Raw genomic sequence first — 20916 nt, forward strand, 5'->3', positions numbered from 1 at the left:
AGTAAAATTATTTTTGCATTGGAATGAGATTGCTTTTCGGAGTACAACTGTGCCTGTGGCAAGTAAAATCTAGCTTCTCTGTAATTCAGTGTCATACAATAATCCATATTGTTGCTACATTAGGGTGGTGGCACACAGGGAGATTAGTTACCAAGGGACAAATCTCCCCGAAATGCCTTCCCGCGTGAGGCAACTTCGGACAACGAAGCAATATATGTGTCATCCCACTGGCGAATCACATTATTGCCGGTCGGAAGGGGAGATTAGTCGTCTGCAGTAGTAAAGATTGTTGATTGGTGACTAATCTCCCCGTGTGCCACACCCTTAGGTAATACATAACTGAATTGCATATTAAGGTGGTCCACCAACTAAAAAGAAGTAAAACTTTCAAAAGTACACAAACTGTCTATTTTATGCCAAGTGCTGTGTTGGTTTCATAGTAATTGCTTCTAAGAGCAGTTATCAGGGAAATAAAACATGAACAGACACAGCACTGGAGCAGCAGTCTCTTGCTGGTACCCCTGACAGACAAAGTAGTAGTAGTGTGGAAGGTTACTACTTTAAATTCATCTAGGTTACTTATACTGTATATTCAGAGCAAGACATTTTGCCCTATATGGAAACAGCATCTTTCTAGAGAAGGCTTAAGCTGGCTATACACGTTCAGATTTTATTTCTCATATGATGACGTTCAACAATAATAAACTAAAATTCAAATGTAAATTGTAGGGTTAAAGTTGGTAAAGTAAAAATCGGACAATATTGTGGCCATTAATTGACAATTGTACGAAAGTTATGTCCCAGAATTAGTAGTGATGTGTGGATAAAGATGTCAATCCAACAATAATTGTTGGATTGACATTAAACACGGGAGCAATCCCTTGAGCATGTTACGTGTGCTGGAGTTACTTTTGTTCATTAATGTTGGAGGGGCCGTCCTCCTATACCCCAGACACCGTACGTAATTATTGGGAGAGGCCAGGTGTGCGTGTGCGACTCTTTTGCCTAATCTGGATAAAGATGTCCACATTTTACTACCATCTATACAAATCGTGCATTATTAAATATCCTGTATAGATGATATTTAAATGTCATATCTTCATTCCATTTTAAACTTTTTCTACAGTATATAGACATTCACCAAATAAACATACATAAAGTTCCTCTGTGGGTGAATTTTGTTTATACTCAGGTCACACATGGATATCGTCAGATATTATAGTTATGCAACACAAAATTTGTATCCTGTCCAACTGTCACTGTACGAAAATTGTCAGGAAGATTATTCAGAGGCCACACAGTCCAAAAATCATATGAAATGGCTTTTGCTGAACCTTGAATTCAACTTTAGATTCATGGCTGTTAACAAATACTGCAATAAGTCTGACACACAAGCAAAAAACTTTGGTTCCCCTCTATTTAAGTAGCTTGTTTCATTAGTACAGTGTAGGCTATGCTAAATTTTTGATAGGAACTAGAGCATCTTGCTTTCAGGCAAGCATTCCTATTTGCTGTGTCAATTCAATTTAATTGGTAACTACTCTTAAAAGCCATTTCCAGTGAAATGGTTAAATGTAGACAGTTTTCTGACCTTTTAAATGGCACATGATCATTTCAGGTGTATGGGACGACCCCTGGAATTGAAATTTTAGCAGCAGACTTGTTGATTGGCATTCTGCTTGTTTTGCTAAAATTCCAATTCCTTGGCAAGGTAACACATAGTAACGGGTGAATTTGTCCCTTTTTGCTTTGGCGAAAAATTTGCGAAAAGCCGCTGGTGTCTCGTTTTGGACGCCGGCATCTGGTTTTGGACACAGGCACGCATTCGCCGGTGAAAATGCACCAGCGTCCAAAAAAAAACAGACGCCGGTGTCAATTTTATTTTGGAAGCCGGCGAGTTATCGCGGCAGTTTTGCGAATTTATGCCTGGCAAATAAATTTGCCCATCACTAGTAACACACAATAAATTAGGAAATGGGGAAACAAACCTTGTATCTTTTCATGCAGTCTTTCCTGGATCTGCCAGGAACAGCTTCTGCTATCTTCTCCCATCGCTCCGGAGTATTCACAGCATATGTTTTCAAAGCTTGCTCTAATAGTTTCTGCTCTTCAGTTGTCCATGGAGACATTTCCACAGCAGGGCCTTTCACCAAAAAACATATTTTTTTAAGGTTACACTCAGTAGATGTCGAAAACACTAATTGCTTGTCCAATGAGAATTCCAGTGGGATTCATAACCACTGTTGGTGTGCAAGGTGCCAATAGAGTTCACAGCTGGTCAACATTAGTGTTTCCTCCATATTTAATTTTATTTCATTCTGTGCAAATTTATGGAAACAATGGTCTTTTTCATTCTAGTTTCATTTATGTCGTGTGTGTGTGTTTATATATTAGCTTACAGTCTGCAATCACAGTTTGATTTATTTGTTTATCTTTTTGTTAAACTATTGCCTTTGATATGTCCCTATTTATTGAGGACTTGTCTGATTTTTCTGACATTTGTTATATATATCTTAATGACTGCATTTAAACAGGCTGCGTTTTGATTCTGCTTGTTTTATGGTAAAACTTCAATAAAATATTTGAAAAACAAAACATTAGTGTTTCAGTGGTGACCTGCTACTAAAATTAACTGTACTTGTGCGCGATACAAAAAAATAGATAATTTAACTACCACAGGTTTCTGTGGTTGATTTTAAGGAATTTCCAGGCAACAGTCTACTCCTATCATTCACTCCCTACTGAGAGGCAATGGATGCCCCACAGGCCAAATGCAGATATAACATTCAGTTATACATGATCTTACAGGCTGATAATCCTCTTAAAGGAGAACTAAACCCTAAAAATTAATATGCCTAAAAATGCCATATTTTATAACTTATTGCACCAGCCTAAAGTCGACAGCAACAAATGTGGATACGCGCCCTATCATTGTGCCTTACCCAAACGAAGCACCCTGACATTCTTATATGGAACAACCATCTACTCAAAGAGTTCCAAAACATAGAATCCGCAGGGCCATGGTCTAGCAAAGGAATAACAACCATTAATCACATTATCTCTGATAATTCACTCAAGCCATTTGTGGTACTTCAACAGGAGTTCGGAATTTCAGATCTTCCTGGTTACTGTATGAGCAGGTCAAACATACATTCCTTGCTGACCCCTTTAAGTTGGGTAAACCCCCCTTTTGTAGAATATTAGAGCTGCAAGATAACCAACACTTAATTTCCAACTTATATGATGTGCTGAGATTTTGTAAACATGATAGACTTAGTCCCAATCTACTTGCAATCTGGCAGAAAGATATTCCCACGTTGACAGCCGAGGAATGGCAGGATGCTCTAGAAGCCCCTAGATTTGTCTCACCAAATGCTGATCATAAAATGATTCAGAGATACATAATTCATAGAGCATACTTCACACCGGTGCGGCTGAACAGAATAAATCCACAACTTTCCCCAACTTGCACCCGCTGCAAGGTGAATACCGGCACTTTTATACACATGCTGTGGGAATGCCCCAACCTGAATCTTTATTGGCGTGAAGTGTTCCGCACTATTTCAAATGCAGTTTCTGTGGAAATACGACCCACCCCAGAACTGGCTATACTTAACATAGGCGAAGGCTTCCAATTTAACAGGTATCAATTGATTATGATCAGGCAAAGTCTTTTCCAGGCCCGTAGACATATAACGATGAGATGGAAAAGTCCAGAGGCCCCGACTCACAAAAGTTGGTTGGAACAAATGAAGCTCTACATTGATAGGATGCAATATTTGTTCACTAAAAGAGCCTCCTCTGGAAAATTTTACTTAATATGGGGAAACTGGCCCTCTTCCTAGTAGTTTTGTAGACATATAATGGCTCTTTACCCTTTAAAGCCCCCCCTATAAGAGGTTACGTATCACAGACTCCCATTCTAGATGATTGATGATGGCCTATTTTGTTGTATCTGTTTCACAAGCTGTATGTATGATGTTGTGAATATGACATGCGACGGATACCAGGCTAATTTGTTTTCGCAAACTGAATGTACCTTGCATAATGTTTAATACCATGAATACAATGCGGGTATGTTCAACTGTATGTCATGTTTTATCTTTACAATAAAGGTTATGATGTTAAAAAAAAAAAAAAAAGTCGACAGCAACAATGATCCAGGACTTCAAACTTGTGAAAAGGGGCCATTATCTGCGACACTCACACGCTCAGTGGGCTCGGAGCAGCTGTTGGGAAGCTAAACTTAGTCGTTAATTATCAACAGAAAGTGAGATTTGTCTGTTATATAAGCTAATGCTATATAAGGCTGGTGATTAAATTCTGACGCCAGTTGCACTGGTTTCTGTACTGCCATGTAGTAATTATCTGTATTAATTACTAATCAGCCTTATATTGACATTTCTATTCTATATTTGGTCTTTAAATTGGTCCATAAGCTCAGCATGTGCAGTGTCTCAACAGAAAAGTAGATGGGAGCTACTGGGGCATCTTTGGAGACACAGATCTTTACTGCTAAAGGGCTGTGGTTGCCTTGGGCTGGAACAGAAGCCCAAAACATAACGTACAACATTTCTAGCCTACTTCTTTAGCAGAAGGTTCAGCAATTTTTAAAATCTTGGTCTTGCCCAAATAAACTCAAAATAGATTTAAGATAATGTAATCATTTCTTTATCATTCCAAGACAAAGTATAATCGACATCCATAAGATTTATACCAAACTTTTTGGACTGCTATATTTGTCCACATTGCTTGAATGTTGTCATTACAAGGGATATCAGGCTAAAGGAACAGATTCTGTAGCTAAAACATCCAACACCTGACCGGTAAGTATTATACCTGAAGTTTATCCTGTTTTAATTCCTCATGAATGACCTCTGGGTGAGTAAACCCAGCTCATGGTCCCCAGGTATATAACTGCACTACCATGCAACAAATCGAAAAATTCCAATATTTTACTATAGGTGACCAGGGTGACTCCCTTCCCTATTAAAACTTCAGGGAGGGGCTCTTTACCCCATGGTTCCTGTGTTCCCCTCAAAATGATAGAAGTAAAAATTCCACTTACTATAGGTGACACGGGTTTCTAAAAACTCTCTTCCTATTAAAATCTTAAGATATGTTTAAAGCTGTAAGGGCAAATATATTTTTATATATTTATATAATGCCAGAAGCCCTTTAGCAACAAAGTAATAAATCACAAACTTACCTTCAAAGCGTTCTGAAGGTACAGCATTATCCACAGATGGAGGTACCACTTTGTGTTCCTTCTTAAATTTGTCAAATGCTTTCTTATTTATGTCATCCTTCTGTTGAGGATCTGAGATGAACAAATGTGGTTTGTATCACCTTCTCATATATATTTGTACATTTTCTTTTATTTGTATTCTGAAATCTAGGGTCTAATGAATGGCTAGAAATCCCAGTAACTATAAATAATTGCATATGCAATGTTTGTTAAGTCCATCATATTAACAGCACTTCAATAGCTGTAAGTTAAAATTCACATAGCTGAAGGTACCTGGTAATATAGCAATAGATTCAACCCCGTCCCACATACCAAAAAAAAAATAATAATTTTAATGTTATGTGGGAACAGATCACTAAAATGGACATTACATAATCAAAAAATAATATTCCAGTAAACAATTAAGCTTTTACATACATATTTCTGAGGAATAATTTAGCTATACTTTAACATTAAAGCAGCTTATTTTCTGGGTGCACGTGTTCTGTGAGGTTCAGTAGCTTTTGTGTTTCCCACGTATAAACCCATAACCAGCATATTGTTAAAGGCCTACTTTATCTTTAAAGAATAGACTGCAATAAGTACCTAGTTTCTGGAGAGACTTTGCTTTATTGATAACGTCTTTTGATGTCCTTTTTATCCCAGAAATGGAGTGCAAATTCATGTAATTAGCAATAACTTCCCACCTGGAAAGTAAACATAAAACAGATATATAAAGCTGTATTTTCAAAACAAGCAGTGACAATATTTTTCACATAACACACATGGATATACGTGTAATAATCTTTCCTTATAAACAGGGTTTATTCAAATTCCACACCCCCTCTCACCTCCAATTCTGTACATTCTGTAGCTTTACCTTGCATTGGTTCCAGCAGGAAACAGGTTAACAGCTTTAATCAATAGCTGCAAGTCATCTTCTGACCAAGATTTGCTGCCACTACCTCCTCCCATAGCAGAGTTGTCTGCTCCCCTTGTGGATTGTTTCATACGAGCCTCCTCTTGTTCTTTTTCTTTTTTGAGCTGTGCATTCACTTCCTCAATCTGAAAGACACATGCAGTGTTGAACAATATACAGCCCTGGCTTGCCAACAGGAGGAACGATATATCATATTGTCCCTTTATCTAATGCTACCCTGTTGTGTCTTGATTTTCACTTTATTCACCCTATTATCATAATCCATTCATTGTACCCCTTGCATTCAGTGTCGGTTTACCACCCTATAAGTGCAGGATGAATCATCTTTACTATCAGATTATAAAGTAATCAACGCCAATTACAGAAGCTATATCCAACACTACCGATAAAAATACCTGTTTTTCCACTGCAGATTTTCCTTCTTCTTTTGTGCTGACAGCAAGGGTATCATTTAGGGACTGGAAGCTGAAAACACAAAGCAAAAGAAGCCCAGATTGTACTATGCCCCACATTTCATCACAGTATATGCGGTTTTTGGTTTTCAGAATAAGTGTGCCTGTGCCCATTAGGAAAAGGAGATTCTGGCCTCCACTGGGGAGTCAAGAGGCCAGAAAGTCATCAACACTCAGGGCCACCATTAGAAATCACGGGGCCCCGTACAAATTAAATTCTTGGGGCCCCCTTGTCCCCGCCCACTCCACATCACAGTTAAAAGAACACACAGACATCAACGCTAAAAAAGTAAACCCCCCACACACACACACAAGTTATAAAAAGCTATTGATGGTCAGGGCCCCCTTATAAGTTAAGAAAAAAAAGCATTGGTGCCAGGTCCCCCCTTATAAGTAAAAAAAAAATTGGGGCCCCAAATATTTTTTTTTTTAAAAAAAGCATTGGTGCCAGGTCCAAGTTAAAAAAAGCTATTGATGGTCAGGGCCCCCTTATGAGTTAAGAAAAAAAAGCATTGGTGCCAGGTCCCCCCCCCTTATAAGAAAAAAAAAATTGGGGCCCCAAAGAATATTTTTTTAAAAAGCATTGGCATCAGGGTCCCCCTTTACAAGTTAAAAAAAATTGGGGCCCCAAAAAATAGTTATGTTACTGATTAACTTGCCCTTTACACCACTATACAGCCAATACAAGATCGTTGTCTTTTTAGCCAATTCCCTTCCTGTGTATGAGATATGATTCCCTCATCCAATACGCTAGCAGCGCCACTAGATTATATAATATTTAGTCGTGACGTCGCGAGACTGTAATGTAACGTTCCGGAAGGCTGCCGAAAAAAGCCGATTGGTGAGGCCAAGAAGAGCCAAAAAACTAGACATTTTCAGGACAGCAAGATGCAGCATGGAAAGCGGAGTTGGGACGTTTGGGAGTGTTCTCTAAAGAAGAATCACTTCCCCACACTGTAATACTTTATTAATTAAACCACTGTGCCTCGTAGTCTTTGTTGCGCTAATGCACATGCGAACTAGACTTTATTGATGAGAGGGCACAACTATAGAGGAAGCAGACCCTCCCTCCGACGCTGTATTAAAGAAAAATTTGCATGCACGCAGCATCGAGCAGGTGCGCGCGCTCAAGCGTCGGAGAGAGTGTGTGTGTGTGTGTGTGTGTGTGTGTGTGGGGTAGGTAAACAAAGGATGCAAAAGGGGTAAAGGGCCACTAGTTTGGGTGCAATGTGGTAGAGCAGCAACAACTAGCATCATTTCTAGAACAGTGTGACAGGATGGGAAATTAAAATAAGCTTGTGTGATCAGTTCAAAGATAAACTTTAATTTTGCTGCAGTTGGGAGCTACAGTATTTTCTTAATATAGTAAACTCATCAGTATAATAAAGAATAAATTCTGACCATGCAACGTTTAGTTACAATTAGCAAAATATCTATGTATATAAAACCTCCACCCTCAAAAGCCATGTGCACTACAAATAATGACTTAACTGTAATAAGCAGTTTTACTCCTGATAAACAGTGGGCAGTTTTTTTAGCTATTGATAAATATTCATGATACAGTGTATGTTAACATTTACCCCACACCTTCCAACCAATTACCTTGCAAGTTCAAGCCGATCACAGAGTTTTTCAATCTCCTCCATCATTTTTACACTCTCTGATTCATTTTCAGAAAAGTAATTCCAGTTCTTTAGAAAAAAGAAAGTTTCAGCAGAAGTGTATTAAAAAGCATCAGAGCCAATAAATATGTGTGTCTTTTGCAAATTTTTTTTGCATTTTAGACTTCTAATACCAGGCTGTTTGTTCAACTAAGAGTCATCATTCCTAGGATTAACAGTCCTGAAAGTACATAGACACTGCATAGCCCATTAAAGGGATTCTGTCATGATTTTATGGTGTCGTTCTTATATCTAAATTACACTGTTTACACTGCAAATAATTTAATCAACCATGTAAAAAGTAATTCCTGACCCAACACGTGAATTTTTTTCTTAGTTGTAATATTGGTGTGTAGGCAGCCATCTCAGGTAATTTTGCCTGTTCATGTGCTTTCAGAAAGAGCCAATGCTCTTAGATTCACTAACAATGAGCAAATCTCCACCCTAGGCAGAAACTATGGCAACCAATACATTATTGCTTTAATTTTTTATCTTGTAGCTAATTATGAATTTTTTACTTCAGCTAATTACTGATTGGATGCCATGGGTGAATGTTCAGGTGCAGATTTGACCAGTGTTAGTAAATGAGCACCCAATGTGTTTGGAATACTGCTAAAAGTGTGTACTTGTTTTTTGAAGTTGTTGTTGTCCTTCACATAGCCTTTCGGGTCATATTGCCCCATCTCCTGTGAAACTGATTTTCTAGTGCATTCAATAAACTTTGTTTTTTGTTACCTTGTTTTCAAGGTCTATGAGTGCCGTGATTTACCCAGTAATACACTATGTGCACTCAAACACTTCCATGTGGAAAGTGAGTGCAACTACTTACACTCGTACATACATACGTACACACATGTACAAACCTTGCATGACGTCCGGAGCCTTTGCCGTTCCTTTTTAATTGCTTTCTTTTGTATTTCTTTTTCTCTCTTTATAAGAAGTGATTGTTGCCGAGCTTCCTCTTCTTCCTTTTCTTTTGCAAAACGAACAGCTTCTAATTCTGCTTGTTTTACCTGTCATATGCATATTTAAAAAAACACTATCAACATTCATGTTACCCAAGTAACAAAAAGTTAAATAACAAAATAACATGGTCACATAATTTTATACCAGTGATAGTTCCCACATTGTCCTTAAAGTATAATATTGAAACTCCTGTATCTCCAGAAGACATAATCAGTTACCACTAAACTGTGCACTACTGCATGCACACACACAAGTTGTACGAGATACTAGTGTAGGCAACAATATTGTAATTTCATAGTTTGGTCCCAAACATCTTGAAGAGCACATATTCTCAAAGTGTGCACAGAATACATTTTTGTCCCCAATGACTACAAAACATTGAAAGGAATAATTCTCATTATGAGCACTTTGGTTATTAATGGCTATTTCTGGCAGTACAGCTACTTGAAGTTACTAGTGCTGAACACTACACAGTGTCAGTTTGTATGTGTAAATGTGGAATGAAAATGAGATTTGTTGTAAAGCAATGATTTAACTGTATCTTTGTTTTTCATTTTTTACCAATTTTTGTTCTGGTGCCCTTAAAAACATAAAATGGGGGCTAGAAAGTATTTAGATGAATATAAAACATTTTGTGTTACTGTTTCCTTAATGTGAACAATACTTCTTTTTCAGCACAGTTTGGTATATTATTGTCCAGGACATAGGGATGTTCTGCTATATCCCAAATACTCTAGCTTGAAACAAAATAACATATGTCTTTCATTTCTTACCAGTTCACCCCAGGACACATGTATATCTAAATCAGAACTCCAGCATGTACACAAGCTACTTGTAGCACTGGGCAGGATACTAAACAGGTGTATTGCTTCAGAAGCAAGAGAGGATATACCCAAACTATACACAGCCTGTTCTCTGCAATGCAACTTATCATCTTTTTTTTATTTTTTATTAAACACATATTTATAAAGCATCTGCATATTCTGCAGCACTGCACAGTCGATGCAGTAGACATACACAGATTACATGCAAAATACAATCCAATTATTCAAAAAAAAGAAAGGGTTATGAGACACAAGGTGTGGGTTTCACAGAGCAGTACCTGGAAAGTGCTACAACAGCTCTTAATCCTGTAAAAAGTTTATCTGCCAAAACTTCCTATGGCTCTTTTTTATTTCCTCTTTCATAGAAATTGGAGGCAGTCCTCATTAAAAGGGAAAGCCTTGTTGAGTTTTAAGCATGCAATTAATTTCCATTTCTCACTTACCCTTTCTTTTTCTTCTTGTTCTTTTCTTCGAGCATCAGCTTTTGCTTTCTTTTCAGCTTCTTTCCGTGCTTTTTCTTCCTCTTTAAATTTCTTTATTCTTGGGTCACTACTATATGCATTGTCTAGAAAATCAATATATATTTTAGAACTGTAACTATACAATTCAATATTATATGTGAATACCGATTATTAAAAAGCACACTTCTTCCTCCTTTTCTAAGAAGAAAGGTCTGAAAGACAGACGGCCCAACACTTTCTTCTTAAACATGATTAGCACTCCTGAAAACAAAACATAAGGTTCCAAAGCCCAGTATTTCATCACTAGAGACTTTGATCACTATTTTCAGCAAAAAACAAAGCAATCAAAACACTTGGAACTGGTGACAGCCATTTCCCATACTTCTCTACTTTTTGAGAACAAAGATGTACTCACTCTGGTGTCCTATAAAAAGCAGAATTCCAAAGTATGCTTGCTTTTGTAAATTCAAAGGCAATGAAAAACAAGTGAAGTTCACAACCATAAAAATAATGTAGGGCTATAGACATATCTTCTTATGCATGCATGTATAATCATGCCTATCCATAGTACATCATTGTACCAGCACACGAGAAGAATGTCAAACTATCTCTCTGCTGCCAAGAACTCAGTTAAGAATAAAAAACATTTGGCATGTACCAACTAATGTTCGTATCCTATTCATTTCTTCTTTTTTCCTCTGTGCTCTTGCAGCTCTGTTTTGCTTTTCGATCCACCTTCTCTCATCACGACTAAGAATACCAACAAGGAAAGAACGGTAAGTGCATTTAGTTCAATTACATGTCTTCATAGTGCACGTGTTTCTTATAGTGTAATGGGATACAAGCATTAATAAATATCATATAGCAGTAACATTAAGTAGTTGATACTTTTAATGAGCTATTTCTAACTGGACAGGTCGTCCTAACGTTTTTGTTAAAAGTGCGTTAGTGATTTATGAATAATCTATAGAGGACTTCCAGATAGCATAACAATTCTGAACCATGTACTGCTTATTAAAATAAAAAAGGGAGTTGTCTGAGTACTACAAGGCTAAGTGAAATAAATGTAAAGTATTATGGAGATGCAGTTAATAAATATACATTTCCTGGCCCTATGTTTTATCAGTATTATAGTCTGTGCAACTGCATACACACTTTTCCAAAGAAATACATCCAAGCAGAAAGGTGCCAGTATAAAAAAAAGATATGACCAAAGGTAAACAGGACTACTTTTTGGGGTTTACCGTTATGTAGTATGATGGCTTTTGATGAAACTTTTAACTAAAAAAATCCATTCAAAATGTATGCACTTGCAAAGATACTGAATTAATAATGAAACAAGGACCAGGGACTGCACATTAACCAAATCCCTCTATTTTGTATGTTTGTAATTCATATGTCCAGATCTGTTGACTTTTTATTATATTTTACATAGTCTTGGAGTGCTTCCCATTTGTATTATATTTTAACAGTTATTCTACAGGAAGGTAGGACACATTTCCATGTGCTTGTAGCAGCCCAACACCCATCCCTTTAATGGTCGTTTTAAGCCAACAATGAGAGTTGGTCTTGAAGACCTCTCCTCTAAAACAAATCTACAGCAGGGGACGAATCAGTACATGACGGCAATGCTTTAATCAAGAGACACTTTCCATAGAAAATTCAACTAAGCAGGGAGGTGCCATAAGACCAGAGGAAAATAGTTAGGACCACTATATGGGGAATAACTTGAAATGGTATACACTGCTTATTTCTATGCCTATTATAATATTTTGTTAAGGCATTGTTTTTTACAAGAGAAATTATTTATACAACCCACAACATCTATCCTTTTCTTGTGACTACACATTTCATGAGCAATATTTTAAACCCTTTAATTTACCACTCAGCCTTTTCTTTCTCTTCTTCATCCAAATATGAAAACTCTCTCCATGAGTCAAAATTATACCTTGAATTAAAAAAAATAAGCACACAATTATACATTAAAGGAGAACTGTCATGAACTATAAACCATACCATTTTTCTCACTAATATATAACATTAATTAGTATAACTAAATCTATACCGAACTGCATCAATTTTGTGTTATAAACACACTTTCTTATCACTCATTTCTAACAGCTCTCCAGCATTTTCAGAATCTGAAATTAGGAATCAACAACATACAATTAGGCCGCCCATGTTCCCAGAGTCATATTTCCCCTCCCTCATCCTCTAGTAACATCATATCTGAGTGCAACACTTCTCTGTTTGCAGACAAGTAAGCATTATTGAAGAGCTGCATTTGTGCCTCTGGTTTGGTTGACACAGAAAAGAACTTTTCAAGGATCATGTATTGTTCACACCTCTAATATCCCCCAGTATTGTTCATGTCTATAATCCCCCTCCAGTATTGTTCACGCTTGTAAAACTGTACTGTTGCTACATATAACAGTTATGTACTACGGTATATACTATGTTCCCTATGTGTTTGCCATACTCTGCCTGTCCTACACTGCCTGTGTGCCATACTTTATGCTGTATGGTTGAGGTTTTAGATATGTTTATAACACAGCATTATTTCACATTGGTACAGCTTCTCTTTGATACCCATTAAAAGAAGCATCCCAGCCCTATGGCATTCTTTCACATTGGCATATTTTCTCTCTGATATCCATTATAAGCAACTGTGGAGGTGGTGGGTTAAACATACTAATGGAATGAATGTCACATTTAAACTACAATCCCCATAATTCATTACAAATAGCAGGCTTCTGATAGAGGGTATGACTTTATGACATCAAATTTGGTGTGGGGGGGTCAGTTTAAGTTTAACTCTGAAAAAATACTGTATTCTTTTTAATTGTTAACTTTACTGCGTAATACTTAAAAGTTAGAGAACACTATATCTCATGACAGTTCTCTTTTAAATATAGACTTGTTATGGATTATGCGTTTAATATAGACTTGAGGACAGAGAGAAACAAAGAAAACATACCAGAAAGAGTAGAATCCATCAACTTCTTCAATACAGGAGCTCATATCTCCAAGTTTTGGTATATTCTTCTTATTTGACCACCTGCAATATTTAATCACCATTTATGGTCTGTAGCTAGTTGCCAAAATAACACAGGCTTAGATTAGCTATACTAGCAATGAAAAAAAGAACAGAAGATCGTTACCATTTGTTTTTAAGCATGCAGCAGCTTTGGCATTTTACCTGTTATTTCTCTCAAATACAGGAGAAAATACTTCAAAGAAGTTGTCCTTTCCTTCATTCTTGGATGGAATGTTATTATCAAATGTAGGATCTATGCTATTGAATGCTCTCCTTTTTATAGGATCTGACAAGATTTCATTAGCTGGCAATGAAAGACAGAAAGGAAATGAGAAAGAAGCAATTAACAATAAATAAGAATAATTTCAGTATCACGTCAAATTGAATACACAGTACCCTCTGTAACTTTCACCTAGTTGCTAACAACAAGTTATCAATCAAAAGATTGCATATAGTTTAAGGTTGAACAATGAATTATCTGTAATGGTACACACTGGCTTGGATAAATGTGTCCATTAGTTAAATAATTTCTTGTTCAGAAAATAAGTTCCAGCTCAAAGTCTGATAAATCACCCACAAGAATATCTTAGTCCATTTGTTTCCAGTGTGCTCTATATAGAGGCATACAGTGTGGACCAAAGACAACATATGGTATGTTTCCAACCAAAAGGTTCTTCTTCCACTCATTATCCTTGGGCACATTTAGGGGCACATTTACAAAGCTCGAGTGAAGGATTCGAATTAAAAAAACTTCGAATTTCGAAGTGTTTTTTGGGCTACTTCGACCATCGAATGGGCTACTTCGACCTTCGACTACGACTTCGACTCGAACGATTCGAACTAAAAATCGTTCGACTATTCGACCATTCGATAGTCGAAGTACTGTCTCTTTAAGAAAAACTTCGACCCCCCTACTTCGGCAGCTAAAAGCTACCGAAGTCAATGTTAGCCTATGGGGAAGGTCCCCATAGGCTTGCCTGAGATTTTTTGATCGAAGGATATTCCTTCGATCGTTGTATTAAAATCCTTCGATTCGAAGGATTTAATCGTTTGATCGAACGAATAATCCTTCGATCGTTTGATCGCAGAATTTACGCTAAATCGTTCGACTTCGATATTCGAAGTCGAACGATTTTAGTTCCTAGTCGAATATCGAGGGTTAATTAACCCTCGATATTCGACCCTTCATACATCTGCCCCTTAATGTTTTAAGAGAGATCCTATAATACAACTAAAGATTATGGCTGTAGAAACGTGTGTGCTTTTAATCTCACCTTTAGTTATACAAGTAAAGTAGTCATTGTCTCCTTCAACTATCTGTTCACCAGCTGCCTTTCTCTTGTCTGGATGATGCTTCAGAACCATTGCTTTATCTTGGTTAAAAAAAAAATATTGAAGATAAATGGTATGATTATTACAACCATGTTATTTGTCTCGATTTTATTTTAAAGTTTCATAAAGTTCTGCAGTGTTGGATAACAATGAAAACCATTGTACAGTCATTTTCAGCAAAAGAATGAAGTGGCTTAGAATAATATGGACAACAATGTTTATCTTTGAGAGATTCAAAAGACATCTCCAAATCACCCCTACAAATGTGGGCCTGTTATTTATTTCGGTATTATAACATCAGTCACCTTGAAACCTTGTTTTAGAGATTATGTAAGGGCATGTATAGATAAAAACAAAAAGTTTACATGTGATTGGTCAGTAAAGCCAAACCGTATAATATTTAATATAACACTAAGGGGCAGATTTATCAAAATGTGAGATTAGAGTTTATCACATAAAAATCCACCCACATGCTATTCATTCCTGGGATTTTTTAGAAATACATTCATTAAATGGTAAACTGTAATATTCAACCATTGATAAATACACTTATAAAAATTCTCAAGGCACTCTAACTGTACAATATAGCTTGACAAACGAATGTATTTCATGTTTTTGATGCTAAATGGATAAATACTATACTGTACACAAATGTCTAAACTTTTCAGAAATAAAAATATTTAAAAAAAAAAAAATTCTCAAGGCATGAACAGAAAGAACTGAAAAGAGTTTACCTTGGCAAGGGAAATAATATGAAATGTCCCTCAAGTAATAAACCAATAAAATTTAGAGAAAAATACTCGCTAAGCGGAATAAATTATATACATGCCTTACTAACCATTTTAAAAAAAAAAAGCAAAAAATAAACCATTTGATTATATAGAGTTAAACTTGGTTGAAAAAAAGTTCTAATTCAGCTGGAAGTTGAAGAAGTAGCTGGGGACTGGGGGAAAAAAAAAAAGATGATTTATGGATTTGGAAGGGATATGTTCTAAAGGGGGCAGACACGCAAACCAGAGACTAATACATTAGTTTTTAAATGCTCACTATGTCCATCTAAGCCGATATTCTTCACCTATCAAAAAATCTATTTACTTTGCAAAAATCATTAATTTATACAGTATCTATAATTTATACAATATCTATAATATATACTCAATCTGCAAGAATATTTTCTCGTATTCAATTATATATGTGTGATTATGACTTACGAGCAGCTTTGATCTGTTTCTGCGTTGCCTTGTACCTTAAATTCTTCAATCCAAGAACTGCATAGTGATCTTGGTTCTACAAAAATCATAGTGCAATATAAAATTACAAAGTGCTTGTATTATGAGAATACTCACCGATTACCAACCCCTAACTCCACCCACATAAACTACCTTCAGAGAATATTAACAAGTCTTATAATAAGCAACTCTAGAAAGAAATCATAGGCAATACATAAATAAACAGGTAGATAAAAAGACAATTATAAATAACAATCCATATCTGGAGAAATCATCTGAACCATGATGGCAGAAATCCAAGTACATATTTTTACCACTTGGATTTGTTGACAAGGCTATGCCTACTGCATATGCAGTAACAATGGTGTTTTCCATACACATACTCAGGTATATTTTTAAACCTGCCCAAAGAGTTCTCTGATTAACACAATTTCAATATAACATGCTCCACTCTGTGTTGGATAATTACTGATTATAAGGGAAAAATGGGGCAGCTCTGCTAAAATTAACAGATACGTATTTGCAATATGTTCTCTCTTCATTAAAAAGTATTCATATATATGAACCTTCCAGTCCTTGGGATCAAGAGTCTTTAAGAGGGGGAATTCTTCCAGCTGAAATTCTTCATCTTCTGATTCCTCTGACAATTCTTTTTCATCCTCCAACTCCTGGAATGAAGCTGATACATTCCTGTTCCTGCGTTTGATGAAAGCTTCAAACCATCTTCCCACAGGCTCAACCTTGCACAATACTGAAGCTGTCAGACAACAAGGCAATAAATGCCTGATTAATACGATATATAAACAGATTACTTTCCAAAAAATATATGGTTGTTTGGTAAGTAAATAGCTGGTATATAGAGCCCCACAAAATGGAAATAGTGCATACAAATTTCAATGGCTGTCACTATGTCTACTGCATTGCCAGTGTTTTGTGTATAGTCAAATCCTAAAAGTAGGTTGACCCCAAAAACATAGCTAAAAGTACAATTTACTCAAAAGTATCAAACCCCAAAGGGTTAGTAAATCATCTGCAGAAAACAGTGACAAAATGTGTATGTCTGTCTAAGTTTGGGGGTGGCTATTTTGCACACGCAAAGTGGGAGCAGGCTGGCAACAGAATGGACACGTAGAAGTGTTGCAGCATCCACAGAAGGCTGAAGGGGTGCTGCGGGGGGTAACACAGGGCCAGGGGGTCCTGAAAAAAACACTTGAATAAAGGGTTAAATATTTTAAAGCTTTCTTGGCTAGTTTATATTTTATATCTAAATTATGATGTCATACACAGCTATCTATGAAGCCTATAGCAATGCAGGGGGCTATAAAAAAATCCAATAGGTTTGTTTTTCCACCGTTAAGTATTCATGCAGCTTAGTTGCCATCAAGTATAGGGTGTTGTTTTATTATTATAACAAAGTGTTTTTATAATCTATGTCTCAATTGTACCATAACCTTTAGTTTGTAAACTCTAATCTCTAGGTCCTTCTAACCCTATTGTACTCTGTAATTCTTGTTTGTTATCCACCATTTATTCCCTGTTTGCTAAAACTGCAGTAAAGCACTGCGCTATATAAATAAATGATGATGATAACAACAATTTAAATTTTCAGCTAAAAATGTCAATGCATTATGCAACATTTTCTCTATCGCACTCATATATGGTTTTAAGATTAATCCCTAAGAAAATTTATTTTACACCTTAAAGGAAAAGGAAAGCTACCAAAGCAGTTTATTGTCAACACCCCTAGAAGCTCTCGGTTTGTTTAGGATAGCAGCTGCCATATAAACTTGGTGTGACATCACTTCCTGCCTCAGTTTCTCCCTGCTTGCTCATAGCTCTGGGCTCAGATTACAGCAGGAAGGGGAGATGGGAGGGGGAGAGTAGCAAACTGAGCATGCTCAAGCTGCGCCCTGGAGGTTTCAGCTGAAAGAAGGAAGTCTGATACAGAAGCCCGTGTGTACACAATAGAAGGAAAGAAATGCTGTGTTTCTTTTGATAGAAGATTCAGAGCAGCATTACTTTGAGGGTTTACTGGTGTGTTTATATAGACCTTTCTGATAAACTGTACTTAATTTTAGCCTTTCCTTCTCCTTTAACTCAGTCCTGGTCAAATGATATGATATTAAATTAGATCACAAAATAATTGTGCTACTTGGCACCAAATGTCTGCATCAGAAAAAACATAAAAAATGTAAATATCACATGCTTCTACAGCCCAAACTGTACCGACCATGACCCTAATGAGCCCCTGCTTAAAAAAGGGGGGTCTGAATCTAACTTTTTATCTAGCACAAACCCAGAGTGTTAATCTGATCACACTGTTATTTTATCAAAACATCATCAGAACTGTTCCAAACAAAAAAAACTACAAGCATGATAGCTTTTTTTGCCAGTAAAAATATAGTGCAACACCTTACCATGTCAAATAATTTTACTTAACATTTACCTGCTCAGAAAAAAGCCATGCTCTCTGGGACACAACTATAACATTGAAAAATGACCTCTTAAAGGCCTAAAAGGAGAAAACATTTTGTGTTCTCTAGCTCTGACTCTTGAAACAATGTAGCAGAAGTCAGATGTCGTAGAGCTGTCAATCAGATGGCTTCTGACACACTGATTTAGAAGTAGCAATGTGGAGAACAACGAGACTAATTATAAGTACTAATAACTTTAACAGTTTTTTTAATTCATCACTGGAATGTTGCTTAGAATCATATTTTTTTAGTTATGAAAAAACGTATGTTTGGGTGGATGTCCCCTATTCACATATTAGTACTGCTTTTCAAAAAACATTAGTATTAGGTTTAGTTATTAACCAAGGAGAATAGGTTTCATTACCTACTTCTTCAGGTTAAAAGAACACTGGGTGACTACAGAAAGAACTGCTTGAAGTTGTCACAGTTAATTTGCACCCTAAGTATTTGCAGGGTATTAGTTGGAACACAGCACACATGGCATCAAATCCACAGTCGACTGGATTCAAGGCAACAGCTTAATGTGTGTATGTGCTATTTATTATTGCTCATTATTTGCCTACATTTATATCCAATATTTTCAGCAATAAATGGTCTGTGCACAGCATGGATCTATTAACACAGATTCTGCTTTACAGCAGACGCCCTTGTTTCTGTAGCAGGACCAAAATACCAAATGGAAATCCGTAAGAGTCCGTACTGATCAGTTTTCTATTCTTATAACAAGTACCTGTATGAACCCTAGAGGCGCGGGAAGGAGAGGACACAGCTAAAAGGTCCCTTTCCCTGGGAAGCTCTAAGCAAATTACCAAGTAGAAACACATGTCAGAATGCCCTCCAATGTATATTACCTGCACACAGGCCTCTGGTGACAAAGGTGCATTGCTCTGCCTGCGCCTCTATTAGCATAGTACCGGGATCAGCAAGCACCGAGCCACTGAGAGCAGATTGTCTATAGCTTCACCCGGCACTGTCTGACGAAGCCGCATGGAGACAACACAATCACTTCCGGGTTAATGCTGCGTGACTCCATCCAATCCCGCGGCCCGCCCCGTGTGTTTGCTGGACTTTGATTTGCGTACTGACACTGGTTGGATTGCGTTTTTACGCGACACATCTGAAAGTAACCTGGAGGCATCTGAAAAAAGCAACGTACTGATATTTTTCAACTCAGACCGGCCTTTACTTAGATGGATAACATAAGTGATTGCATTGCGCCATCTGTATCGCTGTGTCTTATTTGTATAACTGGTTTAGGGTTACAACCATCATCGTCACGTCATTTCCATCTATTGTATATTTTTTTGTTTACGCGATCATAAAACGTGTTCTTTTACCTCCCTGCCTTTTTCTTTTTGATTATCTATTATTTGAGCCCCTGAGGAAGACTACACTACAATGGTCGAAACGCGCTGGACTTACTTATTAGTTTTGTAATTTCTGTTACTCTTTTTTTTCTGTAATAAATTTTATTTACTTTTTTTGGAATTTTGAAAAATTGAGTGTGCAATCCGTTCTTGTTCTTTTGTATACATGTTTGGAGACCCTCATGGGTAGTCACCTATGGAGTAGCACCTCATACTTTATCTTTAGGGTGTGCGCCTTCTTACCTCTATTTCTAGATTCTTTTACCTCCCAACTGTCTTGTTTTTTAGTGGGACAGTCCCGCTTTTTGACAGCTCAATCCGCAGACCTGCACTTGTACTGGAAACTCCCCATTTTCTTTGCACTGAACAGCTAAAAAAAAAGAAACAATGTTTCTAACTTAATTGGCTTTTGGTAGAAAGCCCAGAACAGCCACAAGGTTCAGATAAGATACTTTTGTAACAGTTTTGAGATAAGCAAATAAGTAATTGTAACAATTTAGATAAGGAAGTCCCTTGGGAGAAGTTAGACTCACAGCTTAAAGGGCATTTCACCTTCATTAGCAAAACTGTAATAACTGAAAAAACCTATAGAAATATGTTTAAACTTTCATAACCGGCCAAATCTTCTAAAATGAGCATGGTAATTGGGGGTGTGGTCACACAAATGGGCGTGATCAAAAACATTTTGCCGCACTACGCGCTGCAAATTTTTTTTGTCCCTTTTTTTTTATTTCCAAAATGTTGAGAGGTATACGTTACATTGCTCAGTTTGCAATAGATCTGTTTGCATTATCTCAGCTAGGCTTCCTTATCTCATGAATGAGTAAAGTGTGTAGTATTTTTCACTAAACACTATAGTTTGCCAGAACATTGGCAATTTACTAAAAAGCAAGTACAAACAGTTTGGCGAATTAACTTAAAATTTGCAAATACTTACATAATTTCG

At 36.8% G+C, this 20916-nt stretch overlaps 1 protein-coding gene across 1 annotated transcript in view; it reads right to left on the reverse strand.

Moving 5' to 3' along the window:
• The window catches only part of dnajc2.S (DnaJ heat shock protein family (Hsp40) member C2 S homeolog), a 20972-nt gene extending 1312 nt beyond the window's left edge, over window positions 1-19660 (reverse strand). Inside the window, exons 1-16 of the mRNA XM_018255773.2 lie at window positions 19455-19660; window positions 16696-16886; window positions 16112-16187; window positions 14843-14941; window positions 13731-13872; window positions 13509-13589; window positions 12414-12479; window positions 11190-11281; window positions 10514-10635; window positions 9144-9293; window positions 8222-8310; window positions 6563-6632; window positions 6108-6292; window positions 5834-5934; window positions 5210-5320; window positions 1989-2143 (exon numbers count right to left, since the gene is read on the reverse strand). Of these exons, the coding sequence (XP_018111262.1) occupies window positions 1989-2143; window positions 5210-5320; window positions 5834-5934; window positions 6108-6292; window positions 6563-6632; window positions 8222-8310; window positions 9144-9293; window positions 10514-10635; window positions 11190-11281; window positions 12414-12479; window positions 13509-13589; window positions 13731-13872; window positions 14843-14941; window positions 16112-16187; window positions 16696-16886; window positions 19455-19512 (1788 nt within the window). The 5' untranslated portion in view covers window positions 19513-19660. The remainder of the gene's footprint in view (window positions 1-1988; window positions 2144-5209; window positions 5321-5833; window positions 5935-6107; window positions 6293-6562; window positions 6633-8221; window positions 8311-9143; window positions 9294-10513; window positions 10636-11189; window positions 11282-12413; window positions 12480-13508; window positions 13590-13730; window positions 13873-14842; window positions 14942-16111; window positions 16188-16695; window positions 16887-19454) is intronic.
• Window positions 19661-20916: the final 1256 nt, after the last annotated feature.

The sequence above is a fragment of the Xenopus laevis genome, chromosome 3S (genome assembly GCF_017654675.1).
Source record: "Xenopus laevis strain J_2021 chromosome 3S, Xenopus_laevis_v10.1, whole genome shotgun sequence".
Taxonomy (NCBI): Eukaryota; Metazoa; Chordata; class Amphibia; order Anura; family Pipidae; genus Xenopus; species Xenopus laevis.